General features: G+C 51.8%; 2 protein-coding genes across 2 annotated transcripts in view; both read left to right on the forward strand.

Annotated features, from left to right (window-relative positions):
* The window catches only part of TSPAN15 (tetraspanin 15), an 18686-nt gene extending 12121 nt beyond the window's left edge, over positions 1 to 6565 (forward strand). Inside the window, exons 5-8 of the mRNA XM_030488512.1 lie at positions 29 to 145; positions 3539 to 3586; positions 5030 to 5146; positions 5622 to 6565. Coding sequence (XP_030344372.1) covers positions 29 to 145; positions 3539 to 3586; positions 5030 to 5146; positions 5622 to 5774 — 435 coding nt within the window. The 3' untranslated portion in view covers positions 5775 to 6565. The remainder of the gene's footprint in view (positions 1 to 28; positions 146 to 3538; positions 3587 to 5029; positions 5147 to 5621) is intronic.
* An 11722-nt stretch (positions 6566 to 18287) lies between these two features.
* On the forward strand, positions 18288 to 18827 carry NEUROG3 (neurogenin 3). The gene has a single exon (XM_030488077.1). It carries the CDS (start codon positions 18288 to 18290, stop codon positions 18825 to 18827), a length of 540 nt encoding a protein of 179 aa, XP_030343937.1.
* The last annotated feature ends 3792 nt before the right edge of the window (positions 18828 to 22619 follow it).

A 22619-nucleotide genomic window follows, 5' to 3' on the forward strand; every position in this document is an offset into this window, starting at 1 on the left:
CCTTTGCCTTTTGTGTCTTTTCTTCCAGTTTAAGTGCTGTGGTGGAGAAGATTATAAAGATTGGTCACAAAACGTGTACCACAACTGTGCAGCACCAGGACCTCTAGCCTGCGGGGTGCCCTACACTTGCTGTGTCACAAATAAAGTAAGTCCCAGTATCTCGGCATCATGGCTTTCTGCCTGGTCACCAGTGTTTGCTTAAAAAGGTATCTTACTTTAGAAAGTCTGGGGGAAGAAGCCAAGGAAAAGAGTCCCTCCCCAAAACAGGAGCTATGGATCCGTTGGTCTTGACAGCCTGAGAAGGGGAAAATAATGAATTAACACATGTTGGCTCTGGTCCATCTTCCTGTTCCAGTACGCAGTCCTAGAAATGCAGAAGATGTCTGGGAGCTCCTCTAACCACACGGCTCGCCTGGACCAGGGCTGCTTAAAATTAAGTTTTGCTGGTATTTACCCCAGGATTTGCGGCTTCAGCTTTGCCAGGAAGCCTGGGCCCCGATTACTTCCATGGGTGGGGGTTGGAGTGATGTGCACCAGTTGCTATGCAAAGTAAAAACCAAACAGAACGGCCCTGTCATCCAAAAAAATCCAGAAATGTGGGTCCGTGCATCCTTGTGGGTGCATGTCTAGACTGGAGCTGCTGCTCTGTCTCTGCCCTAACCCATCCTTGAAAACCGTTCACCTTGCCACTCTGTAAAATCCTCCCTGGAAGGACACCCTGTCAGCTGGAGTCTGGGACGGTTTTTCAGTCTATGGTGAACTGGTATTACCTGGTGCTGGCAGCACTTGAGCAGGCATTAAGTTCCATGTAAAGGTGTTTCATAAAAATTTTTGCACTTTTAATTCGTTGTTCTTCATTTGAGGGATAGATGTGATGCTGAATTTGATAGAGAACTATTCCTCCACTTAAAACTAGTATGGACAATCTCTGACTGACTGGGTTTTGGTCTGTGATCTGAACATGAGGCAGAGAAATTGAGTATGTGTAAGAGCAGATTCAGTAGAGCTCATGCCTGTTATGTGCTGTTCTTTCAACATCTGTCTTGAGCATGGCTCTTTCATTTAAAAAGGGAAAATAAATGCAATAATTATGCATGTAATCCTGCTAGGTGTTGCTGAGAAATGTGTATCATATGAAGATGTTTATTAGGTATGCTTACACATTTTTTGTATATGAGAAAAAGTCTGTTTAATTCTGTGCCGAGCTTTGATCTGTTCTCAGAAACCAAAAGTAAACAGTTATGCTTTAAGTCTTAAGTGTTTGAGAATAAGAAAGTCATGTATATGACAATAGTATCTGCTGAACCACAGCTGCACTGAGTGGAAGAGCTCAGGATTTTGCCCTCAGTTGATGGTAAAGGAAGATAGAGCTGGCTAGTGAAGAGCAATCTGGCTTTTTAGTGGTCATTCAAAATACTGCTTGCTTTTCTGTAGCTCTCATTTCTCTCTTGAAGTCTTGAACTTATTTTAAAAAGTTAGTTCATGTGTGTGGAAATACAGCAGTACTATGAAGGCGAAGCACTGCAACGACCAGCAGTAACAGCTGGTAACCTGGCGACTAGTAACACCAGGTGCCTTTCCAGCTGTGGCACAAATAATCAAACGTTGAGGATTTCAAATGCAGGCTGTCTAGCAGGAAGGTGTTAAAATAAAAACTTCTCCAACGAAAACAGGGTGTATATTCTCTTTACTGGCAACTGGGGAGCAGGGGGTGAGACTACTCGCTGCCTAAAGGTAGCCTGCAAAGTGCTATGCTCTAGGAAGTTAATTGAAAGGTGGAGAAAAGCCCCAAAATAACAAGTAAACTTCTTATTTAGGAGCAGGCTGTTCAGCAAGATGCTGCAGTATGTTAGGTCTTGTGGCTTTGCCTCACCAGAATGCCGTTGATGCGCCTCGTGAAGTCCAAGTGGCGCGGTCATGCACTCAGCAGGATGATACTAACACTGTGGCTGTATGGCTAGCTGCCTTGGGAAAAAAAACAACCAGAAGATGTATAAATCTTGTATGTTTGACAAATGCTTCCAAATACAGGCTGGTTTCTCTCCTGGAAAACTACAGATATAGGTTGTGATTACTCATTTGCTTTGTAGTCATGGAAAACTCCTGCTAATGTTGGAGGTTGGATTCTGAGCCTCTGAGATGGTAACATGAGCCAGGCTCATGCTAGGGAGGTCTGAAGGGGGACTATTTTTAAGTTAAAGTGTTTATTAAAGACTTACACGAGTATAGCAGATAAAAATTAGTCCCCAAATGCCTATAAACATCTGATTCTAATGCATTTATCTCCATTGCATACATTTTCTTGTGCCATGATATCCTCTTAGCAAATGCTGTTTAAAATTAAATGTTGTGACTGTGTTCCTTGTGGTCACACATTTTGGGGATGATGAGGATGGCTGTGCATTTGGCTGTTAGGCTCAAGCATTTTGTAAACGTGAAATCACACACAGCAGACACAGCAACACGCTGATGCCTAGTATTGCAACCTTTGACTTCCAAGGGTATTTGTTACCTGTGATTGACAGATGAGTACCCCTCACATTTTCCCAACAGCCCTGTGAAATAGTCAGAGGGTTTTTTTAGGAAAAAACCCTTTTTTGTCAGCCAGTTGTGTGTTCAAGACCCTGGCTGGTGTTTCTGCCATTCTGTAACATCCATCTTCCTTCCACCTTTTGCAAACATCCCTCTTCCTTCCTGGGGAGGTGGCCTGGGCATCCCAGGCTCAGAGGCCAGCAGCATTTAGAAATCTCACTTCTACATCTTGTTTTGATTTTGAGGGAGGGTGTATCAATGTAGTGGAGTTTGTTCTGCCTTATTTTCCTCATTTGCATGTTCTCATTTTCTCCCATGTCTTTGTCTTTGTTCACTGCTTCCTTTGATGCTGGTGGGCTTTACACTGGCTGATTTGTAAGTGAAGGATGGTATTTTCAGGTTAGCTTTGCCAGGCTAGGTAGAGCTTTGGGCTCCATGTGAAACATTAAATGAATACGCAAAATGCATTAGTAGTCTGTGATGAATGCAAATGTTCAGTCTTTTTTTAAATAAATTAATTTTGTATTCATATGTATAATGATATATAAAAATCTATTATAATAAATTTGGTCTTTTAAGCATTTGTAGTATTGGACGTTATTTGGGGTTTAGATAGTTCTGAGCTTAAGTTTATCATTGTGATGGCCTGGTGGCCACGTTAACCCCCAGTTTTCTTAATAAGATGTGTTAATTTATTAAGGCCGTAAAATTAAAAGCTGTGGCATACAGCTCTGTCATAGCTAGCTTTGGTTTCTTATACCATGCTGGTTTTACTGGATAGAAATGGTTCAAACGTCTGTGTTGTGACACACTGACAATACTGGTTTCTCTAAAATCATGTATAGCTCTATCTAAATCTGACCCTGGAGCTTAAGAATAAACTGGTGTTGGACTGGGAAGTAACTGTGGTGTTGCTTTTATATAAACTGGGTGAACACAAGGAGAGTAAAATAATGTTTCTGTGATTTTTGTTTTCTGCTGCAGTTTATATTTGTTTTCTTTTCAGACAGGCATTATCAACACTATGTGTGGATACAAAACTATTGACAAAGAGGTAACGTAACCAGTGTCCACCCTGTTGTGGCAAAAGGTGGTGCTTCTCTGTATGGTTTTGGTCAGTTACATGTCTTCTGCATGCTTAAATGTACCAGTCAGTCAAATCAGCAATTAGAATTATTTTATCTGGAATAACTTTCATATATATAAAAAAATAATATTGGTTGATTGTGTTATCTTCCTTTCTCTGAATATTCCACAATTCCCTGTTTGACGTACATGGAGCACATCTTCCCAGAGCTCATCCCCTTACGCTAATTGCATAATTAATGCAAAGAAAGCTGCTTTCATACTTTTAAGTAGTGACTTGAGTTTGGGAAAGCTTTTAATACTTAAAAGTGAAAGTTTCTCGCTGAGTAAAATTGGTTTCAGTAAAGCCAATTTAGCTGTTTTTAAGTGTTTTACATCCCAGTACTAGGTGTTTTATTTTTAAGCCTGTAATAGTTATTCCTGGAAGAGGAGTGCAACTTCACAGGTTATGTTGGCAGCCCTCTCCTCCCTCCAGGAGCAGGATGAGGCCTCCTCCTTCTCTGGTCTTCACTATTGTGAGGGAATAGCCCCAGTGACTCCAGAGTAGAGACTGCCTGCTCAAGGCACTAATTGCAGGGTGATTAAGAAGGGAAATTGGTAATTGGATCTGCCACGAGTTCTCCACTCTTAGAGCACACTTTGGAGTGCTGGTGTGGGTGCGGGGGAGGGGGGGGAGGTAGGTCTGAAAAAGCCCCGCCCCCCACCTCATTTGAGGCACTTGGTGCACAATGCCAGCTTCAGTTGGTTTTTGGGATTACCGGTTATCTTTACATGTGACCTGTCTTCATTTAGATTCATTGATTTATGGCTTAATCACCTAAACGCTCCAGCCTGGCTCTAACGCCCAAAGCACTCAAGCATATTCTGAACTTAACCCCATTCATCTGCTTAGGACTCTTTGTAGCCTCAAGTGTTTTCTATATTATGGGTTGGGGTCACGGTGCAGCACAGCTTGCCCAGCTGAATCTGAAATCCTCTTGTTCCTGCCTTTTTTAGAGTCTATTGCAAAGCACTTGGTTCATATTTTTACACTGCTGTACTTTCAACTTGGAAGCACAGATAAAAGCTAGAGAAAGACTTCTCTACTTTCCAAGTGGTCTAAAATGAGGATTGGATGTATTTCTTTTCTCAAAGTATTTGCAAAAAAAAAAAAAAAAAAAGGGTTGGGTTTTTTTGTTTGATTGTTTGGGGTTTTTTTGTTTTTTTTTAAAAACCCACCCAAACAACTTGCTCAGGTGTGGAACAACTTAAACCCAGAAAAATTAGTGGTGAGGTCTTTGTGGAATTCAGCGGGTTTAAAGAGATGGAAAGGAGGACCAAGTTTGCCTCCCTGAATTCTGAGCTATCCTGTGCTACTTTATCATACACCAATGCAACTGCCTGTTTGAACCTTTGCTCTGTTATCTTGCAGCGCTTGAGTGTTCAGCATATTATATATGTCCGAGGATGCACAAATGCAGTGCTTATTTGGTTTCTGGACAACTACAGCATCATGGCTGGCGTGCTGCTTGGCATATTGCTACCCCAGGTAAGAAGGGGCCAGTGCATTATCCGTTAAAGGGAGTATCTGATTTGTTGCTACAGTATGCAAAATCCCATTTGACTATAATTATGATTTTTTTTTATTTAAATTTGACATAGGTTACAACCTGGGGTGGCATTCCGGTAATTTAGTAGCTTTACTGCAATATATTGCAGGATTTGGTGGGTTAATTCGGTTTTGCTTGGGTTTTTTTGAGTCTTCTCTGCCTAGCTGCTTCCACCAAGACCTTCTAATGCTCCCAGGCACAGGGGTGGTAATTCTTCTGCTGTATTAGCTCTTCACAAAAATGATCCATTTATACTCCATATGCAAGGAATAACAGTGTGAGTTTCTGTCTGTATATATACTACATACCTGCCCATATATTCAATGTGTGTATACATAATTTGTAAAAGCTGCTGCAAGAAGCATTAGATAAGCAGTATTGATCTCTGACTAGAGGTGCCACTTCTTTTCGCAGTTCCTGGGAGTGTTGTTATCCTTGCTGTACATAACTCGGGTGGAAGATATCATCACTGAGCACAAGCTGAGCGAAAGACTGTTCGAAGAAGCACAGCAGAGATCTGCCACTGAGTTTGCTGGAGCTGGCTGCTGCATGTGTTACCCGGGGTGACTTCAGTTGTATTCAGCTCGAATATAGCTGTAAAAAAAAGGCAAATCCACCTGTTGTGGTTTGCACTGACTGTTACAGACTGCGGGTGTAATGAATCAGCCAACAGACCCGTGGTGGGTTGGTAGCGTGCCGATACCTCCATAGCCTCGTCCCTCTCAGTGTGTCTGCAACCAAAGACACAGCAGAAGGGCTCTGTGCTGCCAACGATGCTGCTGCGGTATCATGACACTGCTGGAAGGTGGGCTTGTGGATCATTAAATCTCTTTTGAATGATTGCTGAGTGATACGCAGCCAGGAAAACTATTCTGGGAAGATTTGAAGGTAGATTTCTAGGAAGAGCCTTTGTGTCTTCGGATATTGTGTTTAAATGTTTGCTCTTTCCAACTTTATTTTCTTACTCTTTCCAAAAAAGATTTCTTACTGATCTACATGGTGAATATTAAACGTATGTTTAATAATTTTTTATGCTAATCTTGATGAATTTACTGACAATAATGGATGTGGTGCTGAATGCTGTCATTGCTCAGTCTTTTGTGCCTTTTAATAACGGGGCAAATGCCAATGTCGAATCAGTCAGGTAATGCTTGATGTATTTCTCATGCAATTTATTACTGTCTGGCTTTTGTATAAACTTACAGGATGTTTGAGTCTTGTATGTACTGTATTTTTCCCTTTAGTAAATTAACTGATTTACGATTTTCTTTTTTTGTTGGAGTTCTGTATGTTGAGATGTTTCTAAATTTTATTCTTGTGAGAATAAAAATGATATTTTTTTTTAAAAAGCACAAAGATTTTGCTTAAAATACTTTTAATTTTCTTATCTAAGTTAAGCCTGTCCCTCAAACGCTGAATCAAAAGGTAGAAATGCCTTGGTTAATATCCTGTCTTTTTGAATCCCTTCTTTTCTGACACTCCACTAAGCTAGCTACACAAAGGAATATTTGATAGTATTCTCTAATTGCTGCTTTTCTTCTGCGCCTCTCTCTGGTTTTTTTCTTCTTTTTTTTCTTTTTTTTTTTTTTTTAATAATTAATTTATTTTTAAATTTCCTTGTCCTGTTTCCTGCTTTCTTCAAAACTCAGTGTTTGCTGCTTAGGTCTCTGCCTTCACCAAGGATTTCTGAGGAAGCTTCATGCGTTTTCCAGAAGCCAAAGGGCAACTCATCCAGTTCTTCAATGTTTCTGACGGTGTCTGGAGAGATCCTGCAGTGTTATCAAGCCCATCATCCACCGTGTGAGGTTATTTCATACACAGCACACTCTAGCGTTAGATCCCACACATGGTTACATATTTAATTGCTCCATATCATGCCTAAATATTCCTGGTCTCTGTCCTGAATAATGTATTTGGGTAAATTAAGAAGCAAGGTGAGTTTAAGGGTGGATTTGTGTACGAAGAGAGGAAGGGGAAAAGGAGCGGGGCAGCTTTGGAGGACCGAGCTGACTGCTGGTGAATGGTAAGAAGATTGAAGCCAAAACTGGTTTATTGTGGAGAGTGGGCTGGGAAGGTGGGATGTGAAAGCATCAGGAGCTGAGGTATTGCTAGAGGCAGAGCTGTGCCCTGCCCTTTAGTAAGGGGGGACTATCGCTTGAATTTAAGATGTCAAGAAGGCTGTATTGAATTGTGAAGGAGGGGATGACAAAGGTAATTTTTCTTTCTTTACTAATAGTGCCTTGTAAATGTTGTGGTGGCTTGATGGGAAAGCAGGAGGTGATGGAAGCGTGGTTAAAATTTGGGTGGTTTAAATGGAACAGGGAGAGTACTTGGGGATAGCAGGGAGCAATTCTCCTTTATCAAGGAAATTTGTAAGGCTGTACTGAATTTTCAGCCATCCTCGGCGCTCTCTGTCATACACAGTATTTGGAAGCGTGTGTGTTACCTGACAATCATGAGCTAAACGTGTGACATTGATTAATAAATTATTGATTTAAACACTGTTGACCCCCAGATTCTCTCAGATCTGAGGAAATTAACCCTTGGCTTCACAGGCCATGGTGACTGGAGGGAAGGCTGATGCCAATCGGGAGGTGGCTGGAGAAGAGGAATGCAGCAGGTCTCTGCTCAGCTGCCTGCAGGTTACCTGAGCTATGGAAGGTGATGGGGACACTGTGATGGAGGGGTGAATTTGGTCTTCAGCATAAGGCTTGGCTCTTATCAGTGTGCCATGCTATGTCCTGTTAGTAGATTGATTTTTGAATGGGTCTGTGGTGTGCACAAGGTGTTTTGTGTGCTTACAAGTGTCTATTTTATCCTGAGCCACTGACCTTGCAGGCATGCGCTCAGTCCTGCCTGGTTCATCCGCATGAGTGAGGTCTGGAGGGGATGTGGTGCGGTGTAAGTGAAACTGCGGCTCATCTCCAGTTTGTGCTCCACACACATCACTGACCCAGCTGCCAGCATCTTCTATTTAAATATGCATGTCCCCATGTCTGTGAACAAATCAACTGGAAACATGCAAAGGGCTACACTCAAAATGTTGTCCTGGTCTGATACTTGCACTTGGCTGCAAGTGAAAACCTCTGCAGTCACTCTAGTGAAGGTCATCTGGGCTTTTCCAGACAGCTGATGTGAAAGTTGGTTTTAAAATGGGTGAAGAACGCTGATCTAGTTCAATCCCTGCCTTCCTGGCAGGAGCAGCCACAGCTGGACAACTCCTCACAGATGCATCCTTAACCTGCTTCAAAAAACACTCCTTGCCTGCTGTTTAAAAGACTGAGGCAACTCTGCAAAATCGCAGAACTGTTACCAATTTTCTTTTGTGCGTGTGTAATTTTAAAGTGCTCTGAAACAACTGTGAGCTTCCCATGGCTCATCCTCTGCGTGCTCCTGCTTTCTCTGTGCCCTGCCCTCCATGGATGTTCGGCATCGGTTTGTGCTCCCTGCCTGCAAAAATCACCCCCACCCGTCCTTGCTGCCTGACCCCTTCATTGCCTCTCTCCTTCCTTCATCCTGGAGCTTTCCTGCTTGTCATGGGATGGCTGTGTGTGGAGCAGCTGCCTGTTAAAACGACTGGGAAGCTGAATGGTTGCAAGAACTCCCCAGTGCCGGCTGCCTGCCGAGCCGCTGAGCAGTGATACCCAATTTAAATGCTCCCCCTCCCCTGCGAGTTCAGGGAGCAGGGTCACTGCATAGCTTCAGAAACGTGGAGGGGTTTTGCACTGAGAATCAATCACTCACCGTACAGCTAGAAATAGAGATTTACCTCTGTATTTCAGATAATCACAGGCCATCCAGGCACGCTCTTGGTACAGCACTTGGGTAACTCACACTGGTGAGTTGAGGGCCTGGCTGGAATATCATGCACGGTATATGCTGTACGATGATGTTATACGATAAAAACCTTTAATTAGTCCAGTTCTGGAGGAGGCATGCCAAGCAGCTCTCCCTCTGGTGGTGTGGGGACGCCATATCACAAGGCGCTGATTAAACCTCTGCTCACCGTGGATTAAATCTCTACTCAGCATGTCCGTACGGCACCGGCACTGGGGTTTCTCCAGTGGCTCTATCCCCTGTCCTGCTTCAAGACACAGCTTCCACTGGCTTTGTCTCCCCCAAAGCTGGAAATCCCTCATTAGCCCCAAACTGCTGCAGCAGTTAGTATCTGCTTGTGAGACAGAGAGGGGCGCTCGGGGTATGACTGTTCCTTACAACCTAATCTGGATAACCAGCCTCGGAGGCGGGATAAGCTAATTTCCTCCTGACGGGGGGAAAAAAATAAAAAAGAAAAAAATCGGTGTTTAAGATCTAAAAAACATTTAGCTAAATGTTGTTTCGCAGATCCGTATTCCTGAGGCCCTTTTCTTCACTAGGACTTCCCAGTGCTCGTGACTTTTCTGTACAAGCTGATTATTAAAAGGTGCTTGCATGGGTTCAGGATTGCTTTTTGGTAAGAAACAATCTTGTGGGTGTTCAGCTGCAGAGTGCAGGTGCTCTGGGATCCCCGGGATCCTCTGGGCTCCACTGGGCCAGAGGGATCAGCTCAATGCCGAGCACACTGGTGGCACGTGAAGTTGCTTTGGGTCTGCATCTTCGTTTGATGTCTATGCCTTTCTGTGCAGGGCAGAGAGAGAGTGGCATCTTCATCTGTGGTGGTGAGAGCAATGCTGCTGTTTAACTTGTCAAAATTTTGTTCAGTCCATCGTGCTTCTTAAAACTGACCGATTCAGAGCGTGTTTTCACGCTTGGGCTGGAGTACTGCTTTCATTCAGACTCAGCTCCTGGCCTGAAGTCTGTCTCTGCAGCTATAAGGGCTAAAATTTTGCCCCTCAGCAGTGATAACAGCCCTCGGCAAGGCAGCTGTCAAGTCTCACTGGGAAAGTGGGTGTCCTGCCCATTTCTAACATGCTCCTTTGAAGGAGGTACTTTTTCTTTCATGGTCAGTTTTTTTCTTGATGAAGAGGTAGAGGCAGGTGAAAGCTGCGGTCCTGGAAATGGGAGGAGAAAAGCCGATCTGCCTGGGATGCACACAATGGGGCAAAGCAGCCTTGAGGTTCCGGGCATTGGGTACTGGTCTGCAGATTACATCCCTGTCCTGGTGCTCAGCCCTCCTGGGGCTTTCCCGTGGGTCAGTGCCACAGGTGGAGGCCTTACTGCCTACAGCAGGTTTTGAGGATGGGCAGGGTTTGCCTGGGAAAGCACAAGGAGCTGCTGGCACCAGCTGAGCATGGCTTGCTGCAGCGCTCCTGGGACGCTCGGTGATCCCCGTAGTGGGAACTGTGCAGGGCTGATCCCTCGGCTGCAGCAAAGCAGAGCAGCACCATCTCCTCCTGCTTGAGGCTGCAGCTTGCTGGGTTAAAATAAGTATAACAAAGGGGAGAGGGGGGCCGGCAAGGAGGGGCGCTTGGAAGGTGCAGAGATAAACCTGCTGACTGAAGGGGAAGAGCCAGCAGAGAAAATGGGCTGTGGTGTCAGCTGGTAGATACCTGACTGAGAAAGGCGCAATCTGTGAGGTCCCTGGAGCTATGTGCAGGCACTGGCAAGGCTGTTGAGCTGCTGGAGAACATTGGTTTTTGGAGAAGTTTGAGTGCAGGGCTTTGGAGTTTCTGGGTTTTTTCTAAATGTAACTGACTAGTAGCCCCATGACTGTAACTAACAACTGCCCTGTTGCTGACTGGGACAGCTGCCTCCTCCCCATCTTTCCCAGTGGGAGTGGTGATTTTCCGTCCCCTGGCTGGCCACAGCATCAGCCATATCCCAGGGTTGATATAGATTTACTGGCTTGCCTTCCTTGTAAAATGGCATTGCTAAACACGGTGCTGAACAGGACTGCAGCTGCTAACGCTGCTTACAGCCCTCCCGGGGTCCCTCTCACTGTGCATGGGGCTTGGGAGACAGAGGGAGCACAGCTCTGGGAAGGTCCCTGTCCCAGCAAAGGGGACAGATGCTGGTGCTGTCGCTGCACTCACCCCAGCTGAGACCAGCTTAGGTAAAAGTGGTCCATGCCCTGATGGTCCCCAGTTTCCTGGCATTTGGTGTTTGCTAAAATAGTGTTCATTCTCTAGGAAAAGGAGGTGTAATGTCCAGTCTCGGGGCTTAGTTCAGTTCCTAGCCAGCTGTTAGCTTATTTCCTTATAGAAAGTATTTGTGCCACTGAAAGCATTCAATCCACCTGAGAAAATGAGCTTTGTAAGAAATACTCTCCATCTCAGCCTGGAATGTATGTCACGGGGTCATCCTGCAGCCCAGGAGTAGGGACAAGGGGACCAGGACAGATGAGATGCACCTTTTGAGCATCCCATGGCAAGGGACCCCATTGCCCAGCAGTGGAAAGAGAGGCCATTAATGCCCAGGGGTGGCTGCAGCACCCTTGCTGCACCTTGTCCTGCCTTCCCAACCCCGGTGCCCTGTGAGCGGGGCAGGATGCAGCCCTGCTGCCCCCAGCCCAGCAGCAGCAGCAGCAGCATGCCAGCCCCCCACCCCAATTATTGCTGGGTGTCGAAAAAGACATTGAAAAGCAAGGAGGAGAGCTGTGAAGAGGGTCACTTTAGTGCCTCTTTCTCTCTTTTTTTTTTTTTTTCTCTCTCCAAGAAGGAAGTTAGAAAAGCAGAGCCCTCAAAGCTGCATTGAAAGGGTGACAGAGACAGGATAATGCGTAAGACAGAGGGAAGGAATCTCAGAACACTCACCACGGTGTTTTAATGATCTGTTAACAATTACCCCTTTCAGGGGAGAACATATGGTAGATGGTTTGCTTTAAAAAAAAGAAAAAAAAAAAAGGACAAGAAAGAAAAAAGAAATTGCTTCAGAAACTTAAATGATGGCGGAAAACGGCGGGGATTGCAGTGAAGAGCTTGGGGAGGGAGGTGTACCCCCCAGGGCGAGGGGATGTTGGGTGGTGAGAGGACATCAGATGATGTGTCCTTGAGCACGGGGGCTTTGCTGGAGCCAGAGGTGCCTGAAAAGTGCTCAGGAGCTACCGGGGTTGCTGGGGCAGGGCACCTGAAGGAGCCATAGTCGGTTTGAAGAAATGCAGTAATAAAGGAAACTGATAAGGGTGATGATAAACTCCATGAAGCTACTGGGACATGTGTGTGCACATGGGGGAGGCAGCCCTGTACCCCCCCAGGTCTCTGGTGCCAGTGCTGTGCTACCGACCTGCAAGGTCGGGACCTAGCTTAGACCCTCGCATGGCTTCAAAGGACTTGGCAGTGCCTCATGGGGTGGCTGGTGATGTTTTCCATCCCCGAGGAGTTTTGTGGGTGAGAAACCCATCCCTGCTGACTGTCCGTTGTGCTGTGGGCTGGAGCATCCCCCCTGGCTTCTGCTCAAGCCTGACTGTGCAGGCAGGGCTGGTACTGAGCCGGTGCTCCCCTCCTTGCAGCTGGAGGCTGGTGTAGCCACGCAAACAGGTAAAATGCTCTGGATGCACCCAGGTGGGTGAATGCTTTGAGGTTTCCCTGCTGTTACCTGCCACGAGATCGCTGCCTTTCTCCCAGTGTTACAACCTTTTGGCATGAGATTAGATCGGGGCTCACCAAAGTTGCATTGCCAAGGACTGATACAGGCTGCCGGTAACTTGTCTTGCAGAGCAAGGGCAGCAGCTAAAATTATGGGTTAAAATTGCACAGTGTTTTGTGTATAAATATCCAGATTCTCTCTCTCTCCTCCTCCCCCCCTTTTGTTGCAAATACATAATTTTGCATTGAGATACAGAAGTCAGGCTGGCTGCTCACCTTCCCAGAGGTCCTGGCGTGGGCTGGCAGGAGGGGCTGTGCTGCTTGTGGGCTCCTCATTATGCAACTTGACCTGAGGAAGAAAATGGTCCCTTCTGAATATAAAATTGTCTTCTCCTCAGCACTGCAGTGGTGCAGGGCACCCAGATGGCTCCAGTTCAAAGGGCTTGGCAGATAAACCCTGGTGCTAGATGAAGGGTCAGGAGAGGGGTACCAGTATTGGGAGCTGGAGCGGAGTGTGTATAGATGGGCAGGGACAGCAGGGGAAAACTGGGATGGGGTACCGAGGCTGCTTGGCTTGGACATTAGTGCAAGGTGTGCCAGGAGGGGGGCATGAAGACACAGGGATGGGAGCAAGGGGATGGTGAGGCTGGGACAGAGGCAAGTGGATGAGGGGGGATACTTTGCCAGCAGGCAAAGTATCCATGCCACACCTTTTTGAGTTGCATGCCTTCTGCCACCAGTGGTTTGGCTTGAGCAGTGGTCCAGCACCATGGCAAGAAGATGGCAGTCTGACATCAGCATATCCATAGTCCATGACTATTTATTAATGGCCAAAGGAGGGTTGGTGTAAATGAATACTGAAGCCTCAAGTCTGTGTTTCTGTGTTTTCCAGCTGGTAGCTGAAGATGACCATTGTCAGCCGGTAAAGTCCAATTGCTGGAGATACCCTGCCATGAAAGCTGTTGAATTGTAGCTGTGGAGACAGTAGATTTCTAATTACAGTTATTCTTTAAGATTTCCATGCAGGCAGATACATAAGAAGGGACAAACTCTGGACAGTGGGGCTGCAGATGAGTTAAAGATGGACGTGTGCCTGAACACCTGCTAAGTCCCCATTGTGTTTCATTCAACCTTGTTGTAGTGGTGGTGGCTTCTGCGAGATCTTGCCAGAAACTTGCTGTAAAGCTTAAAGCACTTGGAAAAACTGAATGAGAGAGTGTGCTGTATGTGTAACCTATCCTGTCTGCCCAGGCTGTCATCAGAGTAGAGGAGAAACCCTCTTTTCTGGCAGGTGAACCGGGCTGAGGCAAGGAACCACATGCTGCAAGCCAAGAGGGGATTAAGACTGGCAGAGCTGGGAATGACGGGAGGTAACCAACTCCCAGAGAGGTGAGGACCACCTTTCCTTACCTGGGACGATACTTGGATGGCTGAATAAATACTTTAAGGTAACAGGTTTCACAGCACCTACCTGTAGGCATCACAGCCCAGTATCTGACTGACCTTTTTGTACTTGGTATTTGTTCCCTGCCTTTCCTTTCCATGATATTTCGTCTCCTTTCCCCTGTCCTATCCAGAGACAATCCAGGTTTTTGCTATGCTCATAACTGTTGCATTCTGACCCAAAATATGTTTCAGTGTTAGAACAGCTCTCTGTTCTTGCAGCCTTATTAAGCCAGCTCCTGTCGGGCTGTGTTTTAAGGGCACATAAGCATGGAGGGAGGTTTACTGTAGAGTGGGTCTGCACACTGGAAACTGTTGGGCTTTCTTTCCCCTGTGTACTATATCAGGGCTTCTCCTCTTCTGGTGCAGTGATAGCATCCTTCACCCCAGGGCTCGGTTGGACTTTTCCTGCCTCTGAGTAGCCTCAGCCCTCAGACCTTGTAAGTCAGAGCATGTGAGGTGCAGAGCCCAGCTCCCGGTGGACCTAAAGAAAAACCCATCAGCCCTGGCATGGATCAGACCCTTGAGACAGATTTCTGTAGCACAGAGGGGGCGAGGGCTGCCGGATGGTTATGGAAGGGATCGGTATTTGCAGCTGGTGGGATTTGTGCCAGTCCTGTCCATGGCACGTGGAAGAGGCTCTAACCTTGGGGAGATGTTTCTCCTTGCACAGCCCCTTCTGCCTTGAGCAGAGCTCACTTTGCCTCCTTGGGGAGAGACACCGAAGGGGGAGGACATCCTTTCCAGTAGCCCTGGCTCACACGGGGAGAGCTTTTGCTAGCCAAGCCCTCAGTGCATGTACCAGTTGCTCTGGACTCTTTCTCTTGTACCGGACCCTGGCCACAAAAGATGGGAAGATTTAGCATGGCGAAATAGGCTTTGCCGTCCTTTTCCTAAGCAGCCTTTGCCTGCTCTACTCCTTCCCGGCCCCGGGAAGCCGCTTGCTCAGTGCTCGCCGGGTAATTAATGACTTCCCGGGGATGATCCTTTCGCCCCGGCGGGCACCCTGGCCCCCTCCCGCTCTCCCCGGGGTCGCGATGGGCTGTCCCCGCGGCGCTGCGCTCTCCCAGCCCAGGTCCAGCTCCCTCCCGGGGCCGCGGCGCTGCGCCCGGCCGTGCGCCCTTTCGGGCGGCTCCAGGGGACGCGCTCCCGGCGCCGCTTCCCGGGACTTGCCTTTTTTTTCCTATTTTCTTCTCTCTTTCTTTGATGTATTTTCTTTTTGTGCCCCTTCTCCTGTCCCTCTTATAAGGAAGAAGAGCGAGGGGGGAGGAAGGGAGAAATATTGTTTGAATTCACAAAGGGGGGCATCTGGTGCACCTTGCGCCTGGCATCTGCGCTACTTGTGTCCCGAGCACCGCGCTCGCACCGGGGCGAGGGGCAGGAGGGGCAGGCGTGCATCTGTTGGGCGCCACAATAAAGTCACAAAACAGAGGCGCGGAGCCGGCCCAGCCGCGCTGCCCTCTCAAAGGGGGACGCGGGGCTGCGGCTTCCAGGTATTATGCGCCGGGTAGGTAGGGCCGGGGCAGCAGCTGCTCCGGCTGTGAAGGGCTGCGCTCCGCCGAGCCGCTCGACATATGGCACCGCAAATCACGGTACCTCCTGAGCAGCCCCGGCCGGGGGGCAGCGGGGGAAGGAAGGAAGGGCCGGCCCCGCCGCAGGTGTCTCCGCCGTGCGTCCCCCGCTACCGCCGCGGCCCCGCGGGGAGGAGGCGCGGGAGCGCACCAGCGGTTCTAGGGTGGACGGGGGCGCGGAGTGGTCAGTGGACCCGCGGCCTTTGTGGAGAGTGGTCGGGAGCGGGCCCGGCCTTATCTGCCCGCCCCGCTCCCGAGCAAACAGCCCCCGGCGGGCAGGCGGGCTGCGGCCGGGACAAGGCTCGCAAAACGTCCCCGACGCCTGGCAGGCGAGAGATGCGCTGGGGCTGGGCTGGTTACCATATGTTTTCAATAAAATAAGACAAATAGGGCCGGGAGATAGGGATTGCAGTAAACCTGTTATAAAGAAGCATAAACTAGGCCAATGTAAACGGCAGAAGGGCCCCTCCTGGAAGGGCCGTTGGGTGCCAGCTACGCGTCGGGGCGCCCCAACCAGGTGTGAGCGGGAGCCCGCTGCGGTGCCCCCGGAGATTTTTATCACGTTTGTGGTAATATGGTGCTTGTTATGCTAACCATGAGTAAACATACCCGGCCGGGCTTTGTGGCGACGGGATGGAGTTATCGGAAAGTGGCAGTGGGAAGGTGATTTAACAATAAAGTTGTCTTGTTTGCCAGCAGGTGATGTCTGCCCCCAGTCCCATGATTAATGCCTCCCAAAGCACTCCACTTTACAATCTCTTGTAATTATTTATTAAACGAAATCTATTTATTATTATTTTAGCAAACAGCGGTACCAGGTGGGGCTTTCTTTTCCTCTTCAGCTTTTGTTTGAAGGACGTTTGAAGTGGGCAGTCTGAGGCTTGGAAACTCGCTCGCCAGATTTTTTTGTCATCCAATTGCACAGGCACAAAAAAAACCCTGCCGGGCCCTTCCTATTCATCCTTCCCTGCCCTGCGAGCCGCCCCTCGAGAAGGGGCGCCCGAGCCGCCGCGGGGGCCGGCCCCCCTCGGCCCCGCTCCCCCGCCCTCTCAGTGCCGCCGCCGCGGGGGAGCAGGGCCGCCCGCCCGCCGCGCCGCGCCTGTGGAGAGGCAGCGCGCATCGCACCGCCCCGCGCTGCCTCGCACCGCACCGCGCCGGCCGCGACCGCCCCGCGGGGCCGGGGGCCGGGTCGGGCCGGGGGAGTTGCCCCCGCCTTGCTGCGGCCCCAGGGAGCCGCTCCGGCCGCTCCCAGCTCCGGTGTCCCTGGCCGGGAACCTTCGCGACGCTTTGGTGAAGGAGCGGGGGGCTCCCACCCGGCCGGGGCTGCGCCCGCCCGGTGACCCTGCCCTCACTCCCCGGTGTGCCGGACCGTACAGAGGAGGGTCGGCCCCGCAGCTCCCGGCCTCCCGCCCTCCGCCGGGGAACGGTGCCCCGAGCCCGGGCAGGTCCCCACCGCCCGCCGCAGCCAGTGCGCAAAACTCCCTGGCACGTTTTGCGCACCGAGCCCCGGCGGCGGGGCGGCCCTCCCCGGGCCCAGCGCCGGGTTAGTAGGGCGGGGGTAGCCGGGGGCTGCGGGAGGGCTCTTCCTCTGCGGGAGCCAGGCCCCGTTTCACCGGGGGGAGCAAAGACACAGCGGGGGGGTGGCTGGAGAACGGCGTCCCGCTCGCCCCCCCCGTGCCGGCGCTCGCCGCCCGCAAGGCAGCTCCACCGGTCGGTGCCCGAGGGGCGCGGGGCTGTCCGTGGCGCTGCGGGGCCGTGGAGAAGGATCGCGGGAGGCGGCAGGGTCCTTTCGCTCCCCTCCGCGGTCGGAGGGGGGGTCCCGAGAGCGCCCCGCAGCGCCGGGGCAGCGAGAGGCGCTTGTTGCTCTGTCATCGAGCCGAGAGAAGCCGGAATGGGGCCGAGGGTACCCCCCACGGCTGGCACAGGGGGAGACCCCGACTGTTCCGGCTGTATGTCTCCGGCATCCCGGGGCGCGGGACTCGGCTCTGCGCCCCTTCGCGCAGCCGAATCCTCTGTAGCCCCGTGTCATTGCTGCCCTGGGCCAGGGCCACCCACCCCAAGGAGTCCCGGCGTGCGCGGCCGCCCCGACCGAGGTGCACCTGGGGGTCGGCGCTCGGTCCGGGGGTCCCGTCCCAGGCGAGGGCGGGCGGGGACCGATCCGGGGGAAGGAGGCGGTGGGAGGCGGGGGGTCGCGGCATGGCGTGGGAGCCGGTGGGGTCTGGCATGGCGGGGTCTGGCGTGGCGAGGCCGGGCGGCGGGCGGTGCCGGGCCCGGCACGCTTCCGCGGGCTGATAAGATAAAAGCGTGCCAAGGGGTGGGTGCGGGCGGGGGGGCGCACACGCCGCCCGGCCGGGAAATCCCCATTGTCTGCCGGCCCTATATATATAGGGGCTTAACGGCAGTCGTGTGCCGGCCGCGCAACCTTTCCTGCCCGCACTCGAGGGAAAGAGGGGAAGGGGGAGCGGCAGGGGCGCGGAGCAAGAGCCGCTCTCCTGCCCCGCAGCCTCGCCCGGCCTCAGCAGGTACAGCCGCAGGGCAAAGGGTTCCACCCCCGCCGGCCGCAGCGCCCTCCCCGCCGGCTAACGCAGGCTTGGCTTCGCAGGATGGCCCCGCAGAGCGACCGCTCGCCGGGTGAAGGGCAGCCCTATTTCGGTGGCGCCGAGGACGCCCCCTCCGCGCCCGGCGGCAGCTCAGCGAGCAGCCGGGGTGCTTCGCCGGCCCGTACCGCCCTGACCCCGCGGGAGACGGCGGTCCGCAGGAAGGGGAAATCGCGGCGGGGCCGCGGCAAGGCGCGGAGCGAAGGGCTGCTCAGCAAGCAGAAGAGGAGCCGGCGCATGAAGGCCAACGACCGGGAGAGGAACCGCATGCATCACCTCAACTCCGCCCTGGACGCGCTCCGCAGCGTCCTGCCCACCTTCCCCGACGACGCCAAGCTCACCAAGATCGAGACGCTCCGCTTCGCCCACAACTACATCTGGGCGTTGACCCAGAGCCTTCGCCTGGCCGAGCAGGGCCTGCCCGAGCCCCCCCCGCCACCGCCCGCCGCCGCCGCCTCCCCCGGGCACTGGGACTCGCCCTGCCCCGCCGCCCCGCCGTCCGCCGCCCTGCGCCGCGGCCCCGCCGCCTTCCCCGCCTTTCTCTGAGCCCGCTGCCCGGCTGCTTTCCCCCCGTTTTTGGCCTTCAAATCGCCGGCGGAGCGGAGGGGAGCTCCCCGCGCTGCGCGCCGGGGGGCGGCAGCTGCCCCGGTCCCCCTTGCCCTGTCCCGCTTGGCTGGAGCGCAGCGGGAGCGGGCGGACAAAAATCACGGTTTTGTACTCGAAATCGGTAAATTATATTAATTTGTCACTATTGGTATTTATTGATTGTATTTAGTAACAAATATGTATTTTGTACATAAAAGTATTTTTGGCAGCGGTGGTCCGGCTGTTTGTATCGGGGAAGGGAGCCGCGGCTGTTTTGAGTTTGTTGGTTTTGGGTGGTTTTTTTTCTTTAAGAAGAGGAGAATAAAGTGTGTCGCGGTCAGACCGGTGCAACACCGTGTTTTCTCCACCAAGGGCTCTCGGGGGGGTGTTTAAATCCCGCGCAGCCCACGCCGGGGCGGGCAGCGCCGGCCCTGCGGAACCTTGCGTGGGGACCCGGGCGGTGTGCCCGGTGCCGGGGCAATGGGGAGGAGCGGCGATGGAGAGCTGCGCAGCGGGTCTTGCACTTGTGCGCACGACGGCGTGTGCCCGTCGGGGCCCACGCGTGCATTTAAACCGGCCTCTCTTTGCAGCCGCAGTTTCCCGCAAGGGTGCAGCCGCCCTGCTCTGCCCGCCGCGTCCCGGCAAGGGGAGCCTGCAGCCGGTTGAACCTCCCCACGCAGGCGGATTTTCAGCGTCAGGCTCGGCCCTGGGGCTAGTCTGGGAACGTCCCCAGGACACAGTGCTCCAGCTCCCGGGGCGGTGCGGAGCCCCAGGGCAGCGTTGCCCCGGGCCGACCCCATCCTCCCCGGGAGAGGGTTTAGCCGGGGCAGGCGCGGGAGATGGGAAGCGCAATACCTCCCACGCCACGGCAAGAAGGGAAAAGAAGCCGCATGAATCCCGCGAGCCCTTCCCGGCCCTCTCCTCCTCGGGACTCAATTTGTAGCTGGTAGATTTACGGCCGGGCTGCCTCCCCTCTCCGCGCTGCCCCAGCGGGGCAGCAGTCGCTAGACAAAGCGGCCCGCGAGGCCAAAAGCCCATTGTGATGCTAATTGTTCTCAGCTGAGCCCGTTTGCCCACGGTAAAGAGACGCTACTGAGGCAATTTGTAGAACAAAAGAAATTTGGTTACTGGAAACAAAGACGCATGCACAAACACCCCCAACACCCCTCTCTCGCACCACAACAAAAGAGGCGAGAGTGAAATCTGACCGGGTGCGGGATCCCGGGGGCCTTGTCCCGCCGTCCCCCCCCCCGTCGCGCCGACTTGGGGGGCAACCGCGGGGCGCCCCCTTCACTCCTCCCCGCCCTCCTCCGTGCTGCTCCCGCTCCCCGGGAGCCGTGGGGTGAGCTGGGGTGGAGGTCACCCACTGGCGTGGGAAGGGCTTGGGGGATGGTGGGTGCGCGGAGCCGTACGCGCTGCGCGGAGTAGTGCGCGGAGCGTCCTCTGCGCCCCGTCCCGCACAGGCGCCGCGGGCTCTGGCCATGGTGCTGAAAGGCGGCGGCCGGCCCCGGGCCGGGCTCCCCCCGCCCCAGGCCTCTGTGCGCCGCTGACTCTCCCAGTTTCCCCCTGTCGGGGCTCAGCCTTCGGGGGGTCTGCCCTGGCCGGGCACGGGATCATGAGAAATCCCCCCTGGTGCGGACCCACGCCGGTGCGGACCTGTGCATCTCTCCTCAGACTTGCTGGACTCGGGCCTGGTGCAGGCTAGCTGCGGAGTTCTGTTCATGCACGTGGGCTGCGGACAACATTGCCCAGGTCTGTGGGGAAGGGAGAGGTCATCTTGGTCCTGGTGCGAACAAGACACTTTGCAGCTCAGAAAACACAGGGGGCTTGGTGGATTTTGGAGAAGCAGTGATCTCTTCTTGTGCACTTGATCCAGCCTCGGTCAATGAACTGTCCCACAGAGAGGAGTTGCAGGTACCCCATGCACGTGGAAGGAGGGAGTGAGGGCACCATGGTGCCAGTGCTGACAAGCAAGGCAAGCAGGTGTCACTTCCTTCCTGACCTTTTGTGGGAGATCATCTCCTTCTGCTGCATCTTGGGACCTGTTCATCCATGCAGAGCACCACTACTTTGCCTATTCATTGCTGTGAGAAGAAATACCCACATTTCTGGTGAAACACAGGCCATGGGGCAAGGTTGAGGACTAGGAAAAGGCTGTGTGTGCCTATCTCTGTGTGTACTGTTATGGTCCTGAACGTGATCTATCTGTGTCATAGATCAGATAGGCAGAATGAAAGACCTAATAGTATTCCTCCCCCTTCCCCCCTTTTCTGGCTGAATTGCGTATTGTTTTCATACTCTAACAGTCTGCAAAGTGCTTCAAGGCCTCTGTGTGTGGCCACAGGAGAAACACTGTGATTATTTGGGTGATAAAATCATTTAATGTTTTCCCTGCTAGTCCAGCTCCACTCTGATATCTCCCTATGGGAGGCATCACCTTGCCCTAACTATCTGTGTGTGCTGCGGGTCTGAGGAGGGTAACAAACACACTTAGTGTGCAAACATAGCATTTTTGGAAAAAAAAAAAAAATGGTGAACGGGAACTCAGGGTCTATATAGGCAAGAAAAGAGGCAAGAAGAGCCTGAGAGCCCCGTGAAGAGCAGGTATTACAAAAGTCCAAAAGGATGTCTATACAGCTGTATTTTTGGAAAGTGGTCACTTTAGTGGGTTTTACTGCTTTGCAGATTCTTTTCTCTGGAGGCTTAGGGTGCTTCTGGTCTTCCAGCCGTGAGGCTAAATGCTGGGGGTGGGGGGGATGACGGGGTGGATGGGGGGGGTGGGCGGATTTACTACCTCTGGAGAACTAGTGACTTCTTTAGGGACTTGAATGGTTTTTTTATTTTTTTTTCTTTGCCTCCACATTATTAGGTTAATCATTGCTTGAACTGGTTGCTATGGTTTTGGCAAACCCATGGAAACTTGATAATGAAGACTGAAAGACTCCTTTTCCATTTATCTTTTCTCTATGTTTAGTGCATGATGGTCTCATTTCTCTTGACGGGGCTGTCCCAGCGCCAGTGCCTGGCCTTTACAACCGCGGCTGCTGTAATGGCCTCCGGACTTTTTGATGTGGAAGAAACAGGTGGCTGCTGGGACTGCGACTGTTTCAGAGGCAGAGGCTTGTGCCCTCGCATACATGCAAGCAACAGGTTGAAAACAAACTTAGCCTGGGCTGGGCGCTGCCAGGTTTGGTTGCTGAAATCCTGTGCAAGGTGGACTCAACTTTTATTTTCACAGCCAGGGGAGACTTCCTCACTACAAGCTGATGTTTCCATGCCCCCAACACTCAGTTTTAGGTTTTCTTCTCCATATCCACCTCTTACTGCTGAACTCTAGCTGTAGGATATTCAGCAAACTCTGGCCATGCCTCCAAAGCAGAGTCCCCTGCAACTGCCTCACCAATGCTCTGTTCTGCTCAAGGTTAAAATGGGGATTGAGGATAACAAACAGTTGAAAACAGAGCCTGTAAATGATTTGCATGGCTCAGAGAGGCCAGGCTCATTTCCAGGGCCAGGGAAGGGGGAATATTGGGGTCCTTTCCTCAGCGAGAGACTCGTCCCCTTCCTCCTTGCTCGTGGCGGGCTCCCTCATGTCTGAAGGCTTTGGAGAAAATGAAGGTGATTCCCATAATCCCAGGGCAATTCCTTTGACCTCAGACCTCCACCCTGTGCTCTAAATATGGCTTTAAGTGAGTTGCCTCCTGCCCTCTCACATTGTCTGCCTCTGACATTGCAGTCGAGTTTTCTGGCAGA

This window comes from Strigops habroptila, chromosome 5 (assembly GCF_004027225.2).
Source record: "Strigops habroptila isolate Jane chromosome 5, bStrHab1.2.pri, whole genome shotgun sequence".
In the NCBI taxonomy this organism is placed as follows: Eukaryota; Metazoa; Chordata; class Aves; order Psittaciformes; family Psittacidae; genus Strigops; species Strigops habroptila.